The sequence below is a fragment of the Labrus bergylta genome, chromosome 8, assembly GCF_963930695.1.
Source record: "Labrus bergylta chromosome 8, fLabBer1.1, whole genome shotgun sequence".
Classification (NCBI taxonomy): Eukaryota; Metazoa; Chordata; class Actinopteri; order Labriformes; family Labridae; genus Labrus; species Labrus bergylta.
Window position 1 is genome coordinate 17,314,845 of NC_089202.1, and position 21,336 is coordinate 17,336,180.

A 21,336-nucleotide genomic window follows, 5' to 3' on the forward strand; every position below is an offset into this window, starting at 1 on the left:
AAACATAATGGTGTCCGTCGTGTGTTTTGAAAAACAAAGTCTTATCAGCCTCTCTGTACAGGTGCACTTGTTATAATTTGTCCTTGGTACTTTCCAGTAGAGCTGTCCTCATATGCACTTGTGCTCATCCTTTCAGAGCCGGGACTCTGCAGGCCGAGCTGTTGTCATCTTGGCCAGTGATTTTACTCAGTGCTTCAGTTTTAGTTAAGCATTTGTGCATTGTACATTTCTTAGCCTTAGTGGATTATGTTAATTGGATATAATGTGCAGTACACACTGGTTCACTCTATACTTTAATGTGAAGTTTATTAAGACAGAGTTTTCTTCAGTAACATATGATAACTTGTGAGCACACAATAGAAGTATTGATTATAAGATAGATACACACGTCTGCAGGGCATATGTCTACAGGAAAGGACAATACACTCTCCACACACTCAGTTCCAGTCTCAAATAAAGATAGACTTCTCCAAGGGTTACCATGACGAGGGCAGCAGTACAGCGTTGATGTTCAGTCTGGGCCATAAAATCGATTTGGTGATCGGGGTCAGTGTCTTTTACCGCCTGTAATTATGATACATTGGGTAAAATTGAGTTACTGTGTTATTACGGTGCTTGAAAAAGAATCACACATTTTCTGTATCGCTTCTTCATTAACTACTCATGTTTAGATGTTGAATATGTTAATGTTTGGGCGACAGTAGCTCAGTCTGTAGGGACTTTGGTTGGGAAACGGAGGGTCGTGGACCTAGTCTGGAAATTGGTCTGGTAGCTGGAGAGGTGCCGTTTCACTTCCTGAGTCTTGCCGAGGTGTGCTTGAGCAAGGCACCGAAACCGCAACTGCTCAGGCACTCTTTCATGTGCAGGCCCTCACTCTAACATCTCTTCATTAGTGCATGTTGTGTGTGCATTGCAGCCTATGCTTGTGTAGCCTAAATAATGGAGTGAAAAAGTAATTTCTCCCCGTGGGATTAATAAAGGATATCTTCTTCTTACAATGTTTGTCTCTGATAAACATATTATATACTGTATACATATTCCTCAAATCAACACATGTAAGCCAAATTAATGTGTATGCCAACTGAAAGTAAAACCAAGTTTTGATAAAGGAAGAATGTGCAACATATTACACATAAATACACAGAAATCAAGTTTATCCTCTGTAAATGTCTCTCTGAGTCATGACTGTCTACGATGAGTGAGAAGCCCTGGCTGTATTGTTGTCGGAGCCGTGTTTACATGGAAGGGACGGCCTTGCGTATAAAGTTGTTTTGGTCAAGGACTAGAGAAAAGAAGAATAACATACTCACTGCTTATTTGGACGTCACATTAAGTGTGTTTAGATCACGGTCATTCTGTGTCAATTTATGTTCAATGTGAAGCTTTGAGTTAACCGAGTGTGCTAACATTAGCCTAACAACAATGCAGGCCACAGGTTATTGCAGCTCCAGCAAAGGACAATTTTGTCCGCCACTTTTTCTAAACGGTGCTTAATTATGGCGCGTTCTATTTGATAACTTTTGTGTGAACACAAGTGGAGAGGGGTTGGAGATGTGCCGCTGGAGGAGAGCGGAGGGTTCAGAATAGTGGAGCAGCAGTTTGTTTTGGTTTCATGCTGGTGCTCAAAGGGGGCAACATTACTGGATTAAAAAGTCAAACATTCTTCCTTAAATTATAATGAATGAATGAATTTAAATGTATGCTTTTATGTAAATGTTGGACAGATTGAAAAAGCATCTTGTATGTCTTTGTGTAGATTTTTCTAAGACTAATCTCTTCACAGGGTGATAAAGAAAATGTTCTGACTCACTGGATGAAGGACCCTCATCAGGCCAAGATCTGCTCACTCACTCTGTCAGCGATGGCTTAATTCCAGGTACGCTCTTGTACAGTATATACATAGCTAAACACTTTAAATGCCCTTTCAACTCCTGAACATTTATTATCATCTTATTAACATTTAGAAACAAAAAGTGACACATTAATGGGCTCACGTTTTTGGACAGTAACTCACACTATTGTGTCATCAAACCTTAAAAGCAAAGGAGGCCGAGCATTTGCTGTCAGAATGGGAAGAAAGAGGAAAGTAAAAACAAACCACAAAAAAATAAAATAATTTTTATTGTGTTATTTTATTATTATAATGAATAAGTAACCTCAGGTTATAGCAATGACAGCTGCGCCAAATAACAGCTGCGCCCTCTGTTGCACTAACAACAGATGTCTCTGCAAGCAAGGAGGGTTCGACAGAGCTCACAATTTTGTAAGTTAATATGAATCACTTTTCAAAGTTGGAAAACTTCCAATTAGTTGAGGTGACATAAATGTATGATATTGAGTCAACACAACATTTTCATAGACTTGAAGTAAAAAAATATATTTTATTATGACTTTATGTTTTTACAGCGTTTCCTCTGACCCTTATTGCTAAACATCACCTCTCCGCCCGCCTCCTTTTTCCAATAAATCCGAAGGGGGCCTTGGGTGCAGCTGACCCCCTGACGAAAGTGCCATGGAGCAACTCCAGATGTGAACATCCTCCCTCTCTTTCTCCCCTCTCTCTCCCACACTCTTTTCTCTCCTTCTTCTACCACCAGTCAACCCCCACTCCCCCCTCCTCCCTTCTTCTCACCCTCCCCCATGCAGCTATGAGTTTTCCATTTCCTTTTTTGGTGAAAAAATCTCAAACAGAGGCAGGGAGGAGGACGTCTCACCAATACCGACAGGAGAGTGTGTTTGGCAGTCTGTGTACTTCATCAAGGCAATGAAACGGTCGAGTCAGCATAAACAACAGTCTGCATATACAGTTTTTATATGTACATGCAGACTCACATGTACACACAAACACATGTGCACTCACTCACTCTTTTATTCTCACAAACACAGAAAATATCTTCAACTTACACACATACACACTTTTTAATCTTTTTATTACACATGCATGGTTTCTCTCTCTAGCACTTTTTCCACACAAACACACTTTCTGTGTGCACCTTCTCTCTCTCTCACACACACACTTTCCTAGAAATACTTTTTTTTTTTAAACGCCAGAAGGTTTTTCTCTGGCTTAGACTGTAAACACTGTAAAGTTTTCAGAAAGCTATGACCTCATAAACCAGTCATGGATTTTTCACTATAACAACAAAAAATACACAAAATAAAACCCAAAGCAAATGAGAGATCGGTCAGTGTTAATTTATTAAGACTTCACAAGGAAAGCTAAACATGTAGTATTTAGCCACATCATTTCTCATCGATCGAACCTTAAGTTCATACTGTAATCGCCTTAATTTCCATTTTTAATTGTATGTTTGCCAACTCTGACTCACCAGCATCAAAGCTGAAACAATGAAATATTTTTTTTTTTGTATAATTTTCACAAATGTTACAAACAATGGAAAAAACGCACAGAAAACAGCGTTAGACAAATGAATGAAGGGAAATCATGACAGACAAAGACATGCATACTCCTGCAATATACAAGTACAGTATTTAATTTCAGCTTCTTTTGGGTTATAAATGCTGACTCTTTGAGCAATGGTGAAAAAAAGGAGATTAATTACAACAAATAAAAAAGAAAGAAACGAGAGAAAACATTGGGTTAAAATAAGTGTCTTTGCAAAGTTAAAAAAGCAGATACATGACATTATAAGCGGTCTGTGTGCCATGTTTTTATACCCATTATATTATGTGCTCATAACATGATTATCCAAAGTGCAAATGACTTTACTGATAAAAACATCTAGACTTTCTACCTAACTGAAACATATCAGAAAACTTGCTTTTACAGTCTGAAATACTTGTATCAAAACACTTTAAACTGCAGTTATACGAGCAGAGAGCCACAGTACCACACTCTGATTACACAGTTAGGTTCACATACTGTACAGTATCAGTGATTGGTGAGGAAACTTTTCATACAAAATAGTAAGGAGTTTTTTTTTTTTTTTTTTTTTTAGCAAAGTGGCTAGCATTTTGCAGTTCTTTGGTTTAATAGCACATAACATTTAAGTAATGTTATCCTTAAGGCACATAATTAACTTTCTTACAGAATATAGTTAACTTTTTGGGAAGGGTTGATTCAGAAAATGCAGCATTCGAACAGGATTTTTGCAAACCAACGTTGGATGTAAATCTGACCATAAGAGGGACCACGAGTAACTGAACTCTTTATATAAAAACAACCTGAGGCAGCGTTATGTTAGCATGTGTTACCTTCCTCGGTAATGACTCTGGGGTTCTTGAAATTGCGGGGATAAAAAGTTGATATTGTGGTCATTTACGGCTCTATAGGTTAGTGTTGCAGTCGCGACACAGGATCCTGTCACCATCAGGGAAAAAGCCGGCTCCCACCAGCGTAACGGAGCACTGGGAACAGGTGAAGCACGGCTGATGCCACTGGCGATCCTCAAAAGAGATGTACTTTCCTCCTCCAAAACCTAGAACAGAAGAAGAGCAAGAAGTCACATATTAAACTGTATGTCCAATGTCAGAGAGCTGAGTTTCAATTCGGTACCAATGAAGTTGCAAATCAGGAAAACAATTAAAAATGTGGTCTAAGGGGGAATAAGCTTCTTTTTTTTTTTTACAAATGAAAAATAGGCATTGGCTTCATATTAATTCTCCATTACATTGATGAATGAAAAATAAAAGGAAAACTAAGTTAAAAAATTATCTTTTTGAAGGGTTATTATGTCTAAAATCTAAGAATAGTCAGAGCTGTGAGGATGGGATGAACCAGATATGACTGAAAGTGACCAAACCACCAACTGTCAGAATCCAGTCCTGCCTGATTCTGATTGGTTGTGTAATCTTTGAGTTCAGGCCAATAAAAACAGCACAGAGAAAAACAGAAAAACAAAAGACAATAGCCCTTATTATGCTATCGCAAAAACTGTATTGTCAGAAAAATCAGCAGGACGATGATCGTGAAAAGAAGTTCTCAGGGCCTGAACGACATTTCACAAACATTTTTTTGCTTCCTGTGATGTGCTTCCTTTTCTTATCGAGATTTGTTGTCTGTATACCGTTAAATCTTTGCTTAAACCTAGCAGAGTCTGAGACCAGTTGAAATGAAAATGCAAAACTAAGCTGACAATTTTTAAGTAATATTCCTTTAAGCATTAATATTATTCTATGTAAGCATTGAACAACAAACAAATAATGCCATCTTGCCTGTGATTGGCTTGCTGCAGGCCTCGCACTTCTTGGAGTACAGGCTGCCGAAGCACTTGAGGCAGTACGGGCTGTCGTCTCGGGAGGTGAAGTGTTGACCTGCCAGCTGCGTCTTACAGCTGGTGCACACAAAACACTCCTTATGCCACGGCTCGTCCCGATAGGTCACGCCACCTTTAGCCAGGGTCTGAAAATGACACGGACAAAGGTAAATGACTACCAGGAGTGAAGTCACTTCCTTTTCCAAAGTACAAACATGGTTTTATTTGAGTTTTTAAAAAACGTCTTGCAGTCGTTCTGTAGCTGACCTTTTTACAGCGTGTGCAGCGGGGGGCGAACTTGTCCTCGTAGCACTGCAAACAGTAGTGTTCATCCTTGTCAGGGATGAAGGACTTTGAGCCAATCGGCTGCTCGCAGCTGTGACAGACGAAGCAGTCCTCGTGCCAGGTAGAGCCTGAATACTCCAACTTCCTCGAACCTGGCAGAGAAAAGTGAGAAGACAGGAGGAGAGACGGATGGAAAAATGACAGAGAGAAGAGAGATTAGTTGTTTTTGTTCAATTCATCTTTGCAGATCTTCAGAGGATAGATGCAGCAAGTTTTTCTTTGAGGTAATTTTATTGAATATGAAATAATATACTTGAAAAGTATGAATGCAATATTTTTCATAAATGTTCTCTTTTGTTTTAAATCATAATACCACAGGCCCCAAACTTCTTCCCAACTGCTGACAGTGGCGACAGGCCTTACAGAAAGAGATCATGCCATTTTTCCTCTCTGTGTCCCCAACCAATCCATCTTCTCTCTCCGGGCTGTTGAGGTTTTTATGATACTGGTTGCTTTATTCTATGGTGGCGCGGTGGTTTGTGTGGAGCCGACATTTTACACTACTGCTGTCTGCGGATACGCTAACATTTCAATGCCTCGGGCTGTATTCTGTGGTGTTCTCAAATCCACAACTGCAACAAAAAAAATATATAATCCTCTGCAAAAACATTAGCGTTTTTATAATATTACAGGATTCTCAGTGGCTCAAGAAGGGCAACATTACTGGTTGGTTATAAGTGTTTGACAAATACAATAAAATAGAGCAGGCTGAAATGCTCAATAACATATGAGAATTTCGAAAAAGCTTAAAGAGCTCTGAAGCTTATTAAAAAAATTAAATATGGATCATATACATTCAGATTCAGTTGATCACTCTGCTCTAACCGGAGACCCCTATAACACTCATCATTGTATTCTGTATAACACGGTTTGTTGGTCTTCTCTGGCACACCCATATCTCTTTATCTATAAATCCATTATTGGACGTACAACATCTAATAAAACATCTCTGCTGAACTGGACCACCAGACCCAACCAAACTCACTCTATACTGACTGTCTATTGCTTCAGGTCCTGAGGGGTTTCTCTGATATTGGAAAATCCACTTTTTAGGTTTTGTGCTCCAAAATTGTGGAATCATTTAGACCACACTCTCAGGATTGACTTCTCTTGGGCAATTTAAGACAATGATCTCTAACCACTTCACCACAGTGTGTGATTGTTTTTTTCTTTCTGAGAATCGCCCTGCCTTTGTTGCTTTAATCATGCTCCTTTTTGTGACTCCACATCATTGTAATTGAGGGGAAACCTCAAAGATTTTCGAGGCTTAAATAAAGGGTTGAAAGATGAAATGAAGATGCCACAGAACAACATCTGTAACTACAGCATGATTAGGCTTTTCTCAATTTAGATGTAAGATGTAAGCGCCTCAATTATTACACTGCAAATACCTTTACTACGCCTGGCAGCAAGTTTGAGCTCCACATTAAGTCTCCTGTCAATATGCTTTGAACTATTTATTCTGTTGTTACTGTGTGCGCTCCATGTTCAGACTATGTCATTGTGTAATGCATGTCTACCAAATATTTGTCCAAGATAGTGAGTCACATTGGGCCGTGACATAAACAAAGATAACATCTGTTTTATGATTTTTTTTTTTTTTTTAACATCATTACAGGCTGTAATACATATGTGTGAACATGAGATAAGCTACAGTAGAAAGAAAAGAGGAGTGTTTTCCTCTTCCTGGAACCATGGTCGGCTTTATGAGGGCTGTGTTAGCTGTGCAAAGCAGCGCTGGAATAACTGTGCAGCTTATCTCTTCATATCATCACACTGCTGGCAGACCACCAGCTCTGAGGATCTGGCTTACAGACAGCAAGTGAAGCATACTGACAATTACTCTGTCACATTCAGACCTGGCTGCTGCTTTATCATGATGACCCATGGCTTTGGCCTAACTAACTTGGTCCCCTAACTACTTTGGAGAGTTTGGATTTTGCCATATCATCATTTTCCAAAATCTGTTGCTTAACTATCATGACGTGAATTTGTATACAACATGGAAAAAGAAAAATGTGGGACAATGAGACCAATGCTTAGCGGTTAAATGAGTTCTGTCGAATGCATTATGCACAAGATTTTTCACAAGTCACTCCATCTCTTATTCTATTTCTAAACTTTTTCATCCTGGGTTTTAAGCTCATCTGTGGTTGTTTAAAGAATTATTGCACGATGAGATGCCTTGCATCTTGTACCTGGCATGACGATCTTGTCGCAGGCTACACACTTGGAGGAGAACTCGTTGCAGTAGCAGTCATTGCAGAGCAAGGCCTCATCCTGGCTGGTGAAAGGCTCGTCCGCCAACGAGCGATCACAGCGGAAACAGCGGAAGCAGTGCTCGTGATAATGTCGGTCCTCATAGAAGAGCTCCTGGCAGCAGAACAAGAGGAGACAACAGGCATGTCATTTGTTATTGCGTCATCATTTCCTGACTTTCTGAATTGCAATCATCTAAAGTAGGTAAATGCAACACCAACAAAGGTTTCTGCTTATAGTTTTAGCCGAGTTGAGTGTTAAATTCATCATAGTGACCCATGTAATGTCTGCATGGGCAGTGAGGATTATGTGGTAACTTTGTGTACATGTTGGACAGTAGTTATATGCATAACTGTTAAAAAAAAAAAAGGATGTCAAATTACATTTTTAAATGCAACTGAGCCAAGAAAACACTTCCTTGATTTATCATCCACTGCCCAGGACGGTGTTAATAACTCATTAGCCTCCTTAGCTCAGCAAACTACCAAGCACTTAAGCATGCCTGTTTCTGTAAACTTCACTAAGTAGAGTATGTCAGTCTTAAATGATCCACTTCATGCGAGTGTTTTCCATTAAGGGTGAATTAAATTTTAACTCGATTGTGGGGAAGAAAAAGGGAGACATTCCCTCATGCTGCATTTTTACAATCTAAGACTAAATGAGCCTGCTGGCTTATGTAGACTCAGTGGAAATTGCCTGTATAATTGCAAGATAAATAGGGATTTACCTTGTCGTGCCACACAAAATATATAGAACATGCCTCATTAAGCATGAATCATGCATCGTTAGCATGACCAAACTTCTAGCTAAGATATCAAAGCATGTGCCAAACACTGGCTAATGGTTTAGAGCTGATATGGGGAGATTTAAAAAAAAAAACGAATTTTCCTGTTTTAACTTTTAAAATATGTTTCGAAGTTTGGAACAAGTAAGATCAACACCAAATCTCTATTTGCCTTTTAAGAGGCGGGACTTGTGTTAAAATCAGCTATTTGGGCTGGGTTAAATGGACTTGAGCTTGTATAACGCATTTCTAGTCTTCTGCCTACTCAAAGCGCTTTTACACTGAAGGTCACACCTACCAATGTACACCCATTCACACCCTGCTGGCAGAGGTTTCCGTGTAGGCTGAAAGTCGCTTTCTTTGTATTTCCATGTGGTGCATTTCCATTTGTTTGTATTTAATTGAGACTTTGGACAGAAATCTTGTATTTGAGTCCTTAGAATTAAGCTTAGAAAATGTATATGATGCCACTCTCTTTAATGTGATTTAAGGTATGATAAGTGAAGACAGGAAGGCTAAATTAAATGCTTACCAATAGTACCTGTGTGCACACAAACTTCATGCCACCCCTGTATAAGTTAGTGCTACAGAGGGCCAACCTATTCATAAACAGTCGAGCTCCGCCTCTGTGTTTTGACGAGTATAATGAATGTTTTCCAAAATGTAAATGTCGTGCAACAGAGAGCTGATATCATGCCTGATCATGTCCAAATAAGAAGCCTTACCCTTGCATCATGCCCGATCAGTTCTTTGCACTCCTCACACGTGTTGGAGAAGAGGCTGTCGTAACAGGGGATGCAGTAGGGACTGTCATCTGACTGGATGTACTTGCGGCCGTACAAGGACTCCTTGCAGTTGTCACAGTCAAAACGGTCAGCCATCGTTATATTGTCTAAACCTGCAACACAGAGAAGAAGAGATGCATATAACAAGGACTGTTATAAAAGGAGGAGAGGACAAAAAAAAAAAAAAGGTGGAAGAGTGCTGAAGTATTACTCTGTAACCTTTTCTGGCACAGTAGTGTAGAGTTCTTCTGCCAATATTTATGCTGTAAATATTTCGGCTTGTACCGACGATGGAGCTGAGCTGCAAACAAAACACGCAGTGGAAGTGGGAGCAAGTGGGAAAAAAGAAAGGGAGACGGAGAAGAAGAGTGAGAGAGAGGCTGTACTAAATGCCGTTTAACTTTTATTGCTGTGTGATGAAAGTGTGGTGGATGAAGAGGGAGGGGACAAGAGAGGGAGCTGTCACTTTTTTTTTCCCCCTTTGTTTTCACGTTCAACCGCTCACAAAGCATGGATTAAAAGTGGGAATAAAGACGTGTATACTTGCTTTTTAAGCCCACACCTGTGGATATTTATGAGGCAAGACTTTATTAGTGAGAAAAGCTGGGACCACCAGCAGATACAGAAACCTCATGAAGCGTTTGTTGTTTTGTCACAGACACTTGAAGCTGTTTGAACTCGCTAACAGGTGGCTTCCTTTAAGCATAAAGTGCAGCACAGCAACATACAGATACAGATACAGATATGAGGGACATGGTTTTCACCGTGCGATAGGTCCCCTTGATCATGACTGAGCACACAACAAAGTGACAGAATAATACTGTGAGAGCATTATGGCAACAATATCAGGTTGCCATAACATTACAGCATGGCTGGAGGGGAGCCTAGTGATAATGGATACAGTCCTCTGGCAGGCTGCACTACTGGCAATTCATTCCCACCATCCAGAAATAATAATCATGTCTGATACAATAATCAATCACAAACTGGCCCCTTTGCTGCCTGTCTTACACCCACACATACATTTTGCAAAGGGTCCACCAATGCACTAGAACACGGGGGTGATGCAGGAAAAAAAAAAGAAAAAAGGAACGAACGCCAAATCACACAGAATCCATCCTCTAAGACCACATCAATCCCAGACTCTCGTGTTACATCCGTCTCAACCGTTTGCCAGACAAAGCTCTTAATGAATCGGGGTGAGAAAGTCAAGATCCGACAGACCTCACCTGCTCGTAGTCCTCATTTTTTAACCCACTGACAGCTTTCTGCTAACACAAGCGAAATTCCACAAACTGAAGAGACGCTCTCAGCTCCCTCAGACGATCTAAAGACGTAAATAAGATGTATAGTGTAAATTCTCATGAGGCCAAACAGCCATGTGTAAACACTGACTGTCATATATATCTATTTAAAGACTTAATGGACACATCTTTAGTATCAGATGTCTCTCACTATCGCTTCCATCTGGAGGCTTTGGCAAAGAATCAGAAACAGCAGCTGCAGTCTGGCTGGGTGAGGGTGCTGAACTTGGAAATCTGCTGTTTTAACACAAATTTCGGAAGATTTGACAAAACCATCGGTCAGAAACCTCCTGTAATCAGCCGACAACATCAAGATAAGATGAACAGAGTTAGGAGCTGAAAATGAACACTCTGACCTTGATTTAATCTGCAGTGCCAGGTAGGTATGTGCTGCCTTCGCTTGCCAGGTAAGAGGACGAGACGAGGCATGATTCACAAAGCTGGGAGGCGAGTTCTGTGACGCCTGATGTCAGCTTTAATTTCCAAAGCAAATCAGGCAGCTGTTTACTGCCCTCCCGTAAACTGTATAATCCATATATTCTTGACGTAATCGAAGTTTGTAGAAAGTAGGACAGGAAACTTTTTTCCAAATAGGCAGACATGCAATCCTCTGACAAAAGGAGTAATATTCAAAGACTGATGATTAAACCTACCAACATCCCTGTATCTGGGAAGGATCACTGGGTGTTCCTGGTTGCATTATTGGCTAGTCTCCCTCTCTACAGCTGTTTTTATTGTCTCCAGAGAGAATCACAACTTTGCCAGCAATCAATTTAGGATTAAGACGTATAAATGTAAAGGTTACACTTGATTGCAAAGTTTCCAAAGCCTGATGCATGAATACAAATGAATTAACAGATCACAAGAAGAGCTTGTTTTAAACTCCAGGTCATGAACTGATTAAAGTATCAGTGTTCAAGTGACCAATACAGATCCTGAAACGAACCCCTGATGGCACCAGCTCTCACAGAGAGGGGCATGACATCAGTGTTTTCAATCCCTAGGGAGAAGGACTTAGACATGACGGCATGAAGATTGCTGACCCAAAAAATCCACAAGAGAAGAGAGGAGGAGAGGAGAGGAGAGGAGAAGAGAAGAGAAGAGAAGAGAAGAGAAGAGAAGAGAAGAGAAGAGAAGAGAAGAGAAGAGAAGAGAAGAGAAGAGAAGAGAAGAGAAGAGAAGAGAAGAGAAGAGAAGAAAAGAGAAGGAGAAGGAGAAGGAGAAGGATCTGGGTCATGATGAAATCTAGTCCGGAGGCTAGTTCTCACAGGGCTTTGTATCTGCTACTGTATATGCTCACTTCCAGGCAGAGGTCCATGTCCTTCATCTCCAAATGACTAAGAACTGACTCTGGGTTCTTAATGATCCCAAATACCATAGCTGTGACTGAATACATGCCCCTGGGAAAAGTGTGGGCTTCAAGTAAATCACCAGTGCCCTCACACAGGACAATGGTTCAGAAATGTTGCAATGACTTTTTTTAATTATAGAGTTGCAGCACAATGGAAGAATCTATTTTTAATGGAGCAACCATGAGTTTCATTTTTGATCCAGAGAGGTTCATCTGAGATGGCATACCAACATTAATATTACATGTAGCTCTGTTAGTCACAAACGATGGGCTAGTTGTCTTGTTACCTTTGACACTTCTTGTCCATGTGAGCTGAAAATCAACAATTGGGCCGACATGTCAACAGGCCAAACTCAATCTGATGATGAAGACGGGGATATGGCCAAAGCTCCTGTACATTTTTGTCAGATTATTCTTGTCCCACCTTTTTCAGAGTAAAGAATACTCTTTTAAGATATGTGAATCCTGCTGTTTTTTAATTTCTCCTTAGCCACATTTTTTCTATGCTGAGGTGAAAACTTTTTTTAGGGATTGAATCATTCAAATAAGATAAATAAAAATGATAAATTAATGACTAATATTATCTTCTTTACATATGGCATTTTGTTAATAAGTGGCCATGGTGAAAGAATGATAAAAAGAAGGGGGATTTAAGACCCTGCTTCATCAAGAAAGAACAGGTGTCAACCCTGTCTTAATATTATGGGATGTGATACACCCTGCAGGCTGTAACAGGGATTTAAACTGTGTTTTCACACATTTGTCTATTAGATAACAGAGGAATTCCAAGGCTACATTCTTCTGGTCATCGCAGCCCTCCATGATTGGCATAATGAGGTCAAGTTCAGGGTCCAAGTCAAGCAAGCCAGTTGTATGCTGTTGCTAGGCAACATAGTCACAGTTGGTCACTGAAGGTCTAGCATTTACCCAGTCCAGTCCAGTCCCACAGGCAGGCCTGTTAATCCCCAGGCCAAACTTTGCTTACGCTCTGGTTGATTCCAAATGAACAGTCGACACAGACTACTGGGAATAATCCTGACAGCCCACCATTAGAAAGAAAAGGATTATACGACTGAATATTAGCTAATTAGAGGAAATATGTCATGACTTGCACTAAAAATTCAAAGAAAGTTACCATATTGACGTTTAAGACATGAAAAAGAGACTAACTTTGATGCCATTATCTCTAAACATCTATTTAAGGGTCTGAAGACACTTATTGTGGGTCACGGTGAGTGTGAGTCACTGTGAGTGTGAGTCAGTGTCGTTAAAGACTGGCTAACACTGAAAACAAGACAAGACAACAAGACAACATGACAAGCGCTCACCTCAGTGAAATCACACCAATTACAGACATTAGTCAATGGCTGTACAGGGTTTTTCAGTAAACAATCCATTATGAACATACAAGCTATCAACAGACATGGTGCATTCAATAACATATGTACACTTAAATCGTTTTATAGATATTTAATAAACTTAAATCAATAATTTGTATTTTAGAAATGAATAAAATCAATGTTTCTTGTGTAACTAATCTAATGTGTTGCACTAAGAAGCACCATTCAAAGTAAATTCACAGAAAACATCAAATCAAACTCTTGGTTTACAAGTAGGTACAGACTATTACCAGGGAACTTAATGACGCACTGATACTTTGGAGGGTTTCAATGTTTTCCAGCACATTTTCAGCTACATCATACTTCTAAAGTGGAATGACGCATCTTTTTAACCTAAAAGTCAAGGATTTTCCATTAGTTCATAAAATGAATGTCAGTGAAGCTGCTGTTTTTGCCCTTTTTAGGCAAAAACAAGTGACATAAATAACAAGGAAATAACATTTTTCTTCTGTGGTCGGAAACAAAATAACATATTTTCTGGTTAGATATTGCAGAGCTAATGTGGGAATGTCTTATCTCAGATATAGGGAAAGTGACAGTGGTGGCAGTGCAACTGTGTTCTTCCTGATAAGACAACGGGACATGGCATCACAGTCTGCCAATGGAGGCTGGGTCAACAATTGGTTTGGTTAATCGTTAAGTGGAAAATGCTTTAGAAGCTGCATGTTGGAGTAACTGGAATCAACACAATCCCAGGGAAGTTGCTCTATTTGTAAGCCATGTGTTTTTTAATAGTACAACTGTGACAAGAACACTTGTATTAAAGAGGACACTTGAAAAAGTGTGGACTTAACAGTGCACAAAAGGTCTGATTTACTTGAAAAAATATCAGCTGCAAAAGGCACTCAGTCAACTTTAACTGCCTGATCTTCTGGCAACAAAGAGACTCACACACCAGAGGAAGAAGTGTGTTATTGAGCAGGTCCCCTTAAAGTACACATTACTTTGTCCCCTTTTATACAAGCTCCAGAGAGTGATGAAAGACTGAAGGAGAAATCAAACAAAACAGTGGGAGAGAGAAACAAAAAGGGGAAGAAAGAAGACGGTGACATTTAGAGGCGACTGAGCGCTGCAGCAGGAACTTAAAGCCATGACAAGTCTTAAATCAAACTAGAGGAAAAGTGAAACGGCTGTGTTCAGATAAACACATACCATCGCACTGCCCTCTGTCTGGTGTCTGGACATCTTCCAAACACAGTAAAGCTGCTGCTTGGCTGGCTTTGAGATGGGGAAAAAAATCATAGCACTGGACATTTAAATATATCATTTGAGGGCCTGGTTGAGCATATCAAAAATAAAACAAAATGTCAAGAGCACACTCCAGAAAAGATCATTTGTGTCTCAGTCTGGTGGCCACTTGAAAGAAGCCTGATGTAGATGAAGTTGAATCGTATTTATTTCAGCACCTCGTGACCGCATGGAGACTTTTCACTTGGTGACTAATGTGCAAAGACAAAGAGAATGCACTTTTTTTTCCTTTTTTTTTTAACGCTCCAGCACTTGTGTTTATGACACAATGTCAGGGGGATTTCATTCGTCTTCAAGGAAATGGAAACCAAGGTCAGAACCTTTGGGAGAAGCTTCCAGATCCACATTTTCTGTGAGACAAGTCACTCCACAAGCTAAATATCATTAACATGACTAACTGTGTGCATGGACACCATCTTTTTAACCATTCAGGTTGCAGAAACACAAATCAAATGGTAGACAATGACATACACTTGTTATGGATATAAGTTGAGCCCCAATGATATACAAGGTTCAGCAGGTATTATCCGCTATGGGCATATAACTGATATACTTTTACAAATGTTAAGCTTGTTTACAGAAAATACAAAACACAGAACAATGCTTAGGAGTAGAACACATCGCAACTCCATAGTTTATAATACTTTCAGCTCTGTCTGCAGCACATGTAGGGCATCACAGCTGCGCAAATTGTAGTCCGCACTATACTACTGTATGTGTTATTATTGGCTTTTTTCAGACTGCTTCTTCTGCAAAAGTGTCATAACTAAGCTCAGCCATCATCACGTCTTCATACATACATATGGTGTAATATTTGTGTTTGATTTGCAGCAGTGGACACAAAAACACAACAGATAAACAGACGTAGGACAGTGCAACACAACCTGATGAAATACAACCAAGAAAAAAAAAAATATGTATATATGTGTGTGTGTGTGTGTGTGTGTGTGTGTGTGTGTATATATATATATATATATATATATATATGCGCACAAACACACAGCACAGCGCTAACCCGCTAACTCTGCTGAAACCGCCTCGCCTCTGGTACGCCTGAGTTACTACCTCTGAAGCTGGTACAGAGGGGGGGGAGGGGGGCATTACACCTCCATGACATTCCAATTGAAGGCGAAACGTCACAGGAGCATAAATATGGCAGCTTGAAACAGCAGTTTGAATAGGGTTATTGTTAGATCGCCATTTATAAAATGGTATTCCAAAGCAGCCCTCTGAGTTTCTCTGAAGGGTCATATTGTTGCAAAATCTCATCAGAAACGTTTACATTTGATATCAGTTTTGGAAATCCTTTATCTGTAAGGGTCAATATATGACTGAAGAGTTTGGTGTTCGGCTCCTGCTGGCTTTCTCAATCTGATAAACGAGGTCTAGAAAACGAAAGGACACAGTGAGGCAATGAATCTTATCACAGGAAGAAGAGGAAATTGCTCATGAAGGGGAGATAATGCTTTAGCCACAGATGTGCTTATTTAAACAAGCATACGAGTACGGGGTTATGCACACATATAGAACATTTGAATTCTGATGGTCAGAGAGCAATCTGCTATATAAGAAGTGATACAAATCTCCCAGAATTGCAGCTGACTAAAGCATCATCATGATATTTAAGACTTAAAGCAATCTGTGGTCATCATTGTGTATATGACAAGGTGCTGTTGGTAAATTAAAAGCAGCTTTACAATGAATCTTGTCATTTTTAATCTCTCTGTCTTGGATAAGAGGAGACTCTGGACCACCCACATCCTCAGGGCACTGAATGAGGCTATAAGCAGGAAGCTACTGAGAGGAGTTTCAATTTACAGAGTTTCTTTGAACAACATCAATGAACAAGCTGCGGCAGGGCGGAGGGGATCAGGGCTTGGGGGTTGGTGAGGGGGCACCTGAGACTGCTCCACTGTGGGAGCCTGGGTCAGACTTGACGATAGAGTACAGGCCGCCGGACCAGACACTGGAACGCAAACCTGTTATTGTCCCTGAGCGTTTAAACACCGCCTGGTGTGGAGTGGGAGGCGACAGAGGGCTCAAATGAAAGCCGACATCATAAACACAAAGGATGGAAATGACTACCTGCAGCAGAAAATGTCACCGCAGCCTTTGTAATTTGTCCTTTCTTGGCAACTTTTAATGACCATGCAAGTGCAGGGATATGACTTGATGTCTTTTAATATTAGCCTTGCTTCTGTTGTGTGGTACACGCTGCAGCATTAGCGCAAAAGCTACAAGTGAATAGCAGCTTGCTCTGAAATGCTGTACTGTCAAACCCTCTGGACTCATTTATTATAAGGATTTGATCTGGTGGTTGAATTCAAAGATACACAAAAGCTCAGGACAAGCCTGCACTGACGTATGTTTAGTTATACTTAAAACACAAATTTGTCATAATCTGACAGGCACTTGGCAGGCTGAGACTTGAGGACGTGCTAGCAAGAAGGACTGTGACCATGGAAGACAAAACTCTCTGGAGAGAAGTGCAGCTAAAAAAAAAAAATGCAATTGTTGCATCTCTGTCTGTGCTGCTCTCCCGCAAGCCCTTCTCAATCCCAACGCTCGACAATACTCCACCAACAACAAACAATAACATTGCAATTACTCTAAATCATAGAGTACTTCCCCAACCACCATGAGGGAAAGCTTGGAGCTCAGGAATGAATTTATTTTTGTATCTCTGTGAGCGCACGGCCAAAAGACTACATTTTTGGCCTACATTTGTCTTCCTTTGAAGGAAAAAAAAATGCTGCCATACATTAGTGCTTCACATCTGGTTTGCATCGGGGAAACTATGCAGTCAACTCCTGTGTGCCAGTGGAGGTTTTGGGAGAGTCATTGCCTGGCGAATGCAAGAAAGACCGTCTTTCTCTCTCTCTCTCTCTCTCTCTCTCTCTCTCTCTCTCTCTCGCTTTCTCTGTGTATGCTGGTATTTGCCGGTAAATGTTTAGATGGCAGAGGGAAAACTAGAGCAGGAGTGAGAAAAGACAAAGCAAAGAAAAAAAGTCTTGTCTGTTTGCAAGCTGATCTTTGGATACACTTTGAACATTGCAGGATGTGTTTTAACTGATAATTCAACAAAATGGTTTAAAGCTGATGCCATCTAAACATAACTGAATCTCCACGCTGATGTGCATTAGATACAGCTGAAAAAGTTGCTGGAAGATTGTTAAAGTGATCTTCTTGGGGGTCTCATTGGTATCTTTGGTGTGGCACCTTGTTGTATAATAAATAAGTCGAGTAGGATTGTTCTATTGCCTCCGTATACAGCCATACTACTGGAAGAGCATATTATTTCTGTATGAACAAACATGGACATTTGTCCCAGAACCCCTTTACTGCTACATCATTTCCCACAGATTTGTGCCCAAAAATGGTTATCTCAGCCACTGTCCTGATATAATCACATCCTTCCTGTCATGCTTTACCCTCTCTGATCCGAGCGATAGAGCATCCTTTGAAACCTGAAGCCTTGACTGCGTAGCAGAGATCCATCCTGATGTTGACACCTGCTTTGTTTAGCTGAGGACTGTTGACCTGCATGTTTAACACTATTTGACATCCATATCTAGAATAGTTTATGCACTTGACCGTTAACTTGAGGTTTGAGTTTAATGTTTTAATACTTGCATGTCCATTACAGAAGTAACTCGTTGAAATCAGCAACGAAAATTTCGCACAGATGGACCAGGATGTACGTCTTAGTTTGTTGATTTTAATCACACTTGATATCATTTCCATAAAAACAAAGACCAGTCAATCTGAGCACAATGAGAAGTATATGCAAAGTGAAGTCGGGGTACTTTCACTTACAAGCTGGCTGATTCAGTTACTGGTTTGCAAGCCCCTGGAGAGGATGTTATTTTCACAAGATTAACCTCCGGAGGGGGAACAGAAAGAGCCCTTCTGATGCAATATCTTCTGTGGCAATACAGAAACATCAACCTTTGCCTGTTTCTTTGTGCCTTTGCTACAAGCCATATAATGGAAAATTACCTCTGGGCTGCTCTTATAAATAAAACAAACCTTTTTAAGCTGCTGGATCCAGGAGATTTCGGGGCCTCCTTTGATTTACACATTTCCTAATATGGATTTAAAGCATGTGCCTATGGACTGTTGCAAAGGAGTTGAGCCCATGACATTTGTTCACAGAGGATATCAAGGACGCTTTGACTTAGTTGTCCATGTTTCTGATAAGATATAATCAGTCATGGCCAAGTTCCTTTCTGTGTGCTGTGTCTATATGTCTTTATTGTTTAACTTTGGTGGAAGTGTTTTTCAACTTTCATGGCCTTGATTTAAGGAGACCACTGCTGTTTTTATGCACTTGGTTTGTGGTTTTCAGAAGCCAAAAAAGGGACCAGACCCCAAGGCTAACCTTGAACCAAAAGACACAAAATGGCTCCCTCATACTGGTCATTCCCAGGTGGTCTCCTAATGATGCTGAGTCAGCCCAGCTAGCCAGGACATGAAGGAGCTGGGTTACGGTTTCACCGGCCGCACACTCAGCAATCTAAGCATGCCCACACACACACACACACACACACACACACACACACACACACACACACACACACACACACACACACACACACACACACACACACACACACACACACACACACACACACACACACACACACACACACACAACTGTGCAGTTCACACCCACAACTGCTAGCAATTATTTATAACTCATTCAGACTTGCGGCTCGTGGCTGCAGTGATGGCACCTGACCCCGAGGTTAATGCCCAGACAAGAAGGGTATTCTTTTTAAGCAGATGTCCCAACATTTCAAGACATGAATATTCAGCAATGTTGTTTTAAGCAGGTGGATATTTCCAATCACTGGGTGCAGGGGGGCTTTCATGGGTATTACACATTATAAGCAGCAAGAGCAATCTACATTCTTGGCAACAGCTGCATGAATTATCTCCCACAACTGCAGCGGACCAAAATACTCACCTCTCCCTCCCCATCTGACTCTGTGACCCAGAGAAGATGGGTTCATATGAAGAAAAAAACAAGCATTACGTCGGCTTAGAAAATTGGAAGGGGTGCTGCCAAATGTGAAACGCCTGGGATGAAAATCTAAGAAGTCATTTCCAGTATATGCAGCCATTTTTTCCCTTCTCAGGCACATCTCCCCTGACAACGTGTAAACAGTGCCCTCATTCCCCTGGAACACAAACCACTTGGAAGTGATGTTTAGCTCTCATTTCGTCCTGGGCACCACAACCAACCGTTTTATTAAGGATGCTGTGGCTGTATGAAAATTAATATGTTGAGCCATAGAAAATATGTCATATTACTACATCCCAAACTTAGATCACGCAAAGAGATTTTAGCCTTCCTAAATATTTGACTGGAGCCTCTAATGCACTTGTAGAAAATCTGGTCAAAGTTTCTTAAAATAAATTCTAAAATTCACCAGTGCATGCAGTTAAATGCATACTACTATATGTGTTTTTAAAATCGCCACATAGTTCAATCCCAAAGCGTAAAACCAGCAACCATAAATAGATGTGATAATGGGGGTTGACCTCTGAAACATCCCTGTGCACCATTTTCCTGCCATAAAAACATAATTTATTTTTCCTTTACTGTGGTATATGCTGTGAGAACGCAATGCGGGTTCACTTCCTCTCGGGCAACAACCCCTTTCACCACTGTGGGTTTGATATCAATGAGGAGTACACACACATACACACAGGCACACACACACACACACACACACACACACACACACACACACACACACACACACACACACAGCGGTTCTTCCTGTTACCCCAAACAGAGGCATCTCTGGGACTTCTCAGAAAGACGGTCACACACTCTTTTGGAAACAAACAGTCATCATGAAAAACAGACCTATAATGTCTAAACACACTGACAGGCCTGAGTGCTGCAGAAAGAGGAAGTTGCAAAGGCACAGGCATACCGGCAGCCAAGTACATGAGTAGTCACACCTCTACATAGAACAGACATGTGAAAACAAAGTCAAGGGATCATCCAAATAAATAAGCACCAGCCAAACAGAGGGACAATGCGTTAGTTGTGCAGAGACAGTGGGGATTCTTCAGCTGTGAATTCCCCCCCCCCCAACCACCCACCCACACACACTCACAATTTTTTTTGTCCCAGAAAAAGAAGCTACACACACTCACTAACTGACATTCTGTGACTGTCTACTGCAGTGTGGCCATTTATTTCTAAAGATGGAAGATTTACTTGTGCAAACAATGATGTCATCATTGGTGAGACTTCTGGAGAGGGTTTAAACTGCAAGGGATGACTTTTCCATTCAGACTGTACTGGAGATACTATAAATTCGCCCTGGTAATTCTGCACACTGCAGCAGAAAGAAAAAACTTGCAGGGCTCTGAGAGAGAATGTCTCTCTTGACCCAATTTACGATTTCAGACAGGGACCACCTTCTTCTCTTCTTTGTCACTCTCTATGTTTGCTCTGACCTCTAAGTTCATTCCTGAGGAGAGAGCCACGTGTCCATTGCAAACCCCTGCCGTTGACTTTTGCTTGTTGGAAACCAAAACACACTGATGAATTGCCACATAATCAGGAAGTGCATATGCGAGTAGTACGCCAGTGGAGGTTAATGACCCAAGGGTCATTTATC

General features: G+C 40.7%; 1 protein-coding gene across 3 annotated transcripts in view; it reads right to left on the bottom strand.

Moving 5' to 3' along the window:
* Window positions 1-3,180: 3,180 nt before the first annotated feature.
* The window catches only part of fhl3a (four and a half LIM domains 3a), a 29,667-nt gene continuing 11,511 nt past the window's right edge, over window positions 3,181-21,336 (bottom strand). Inside the window, exons 1-6 of one of the 3 annotated variants that reach the window (XM_065958104.1) lie at window positions 14,597-14,726; window positions 9,330-9,502; window positions 7,760-7,934; window positions 5,484-5,653; window positions 5,176-5,362; window positions 3,181-4,439 (exon numbers count right to left, since the gene is read on the bottom strand). In XM_065958104.1, coding sequence (XP_065814176.1) covers window positions 4,288-4,439; window positions 5,176-5,362; window positions 5,484-5,653; window positions 7,760-7,934; window positions 9,330-9,502; window positions 14,597-14,711 — 972 coding nt within the window. In that variant the 5' untranslated portion in view covers window positions 14,712-14,726 and the 3' untranslated portion in view covers window positions 3,181-4,287. Of the gene's footprint in view, window positions 4,440-5,175; window positions 5,363-5,483; window positions 5,654-7,759; window positions 7,935-9,329; window positions 9,503-9,608; window positions 9,757-14,596; window positions 14,727-21,336 lie in introns of those variants that run through there. The other 2 variants (XM_020633570.3, XM_020633569.3) reach the window with 2 other exon arrangements.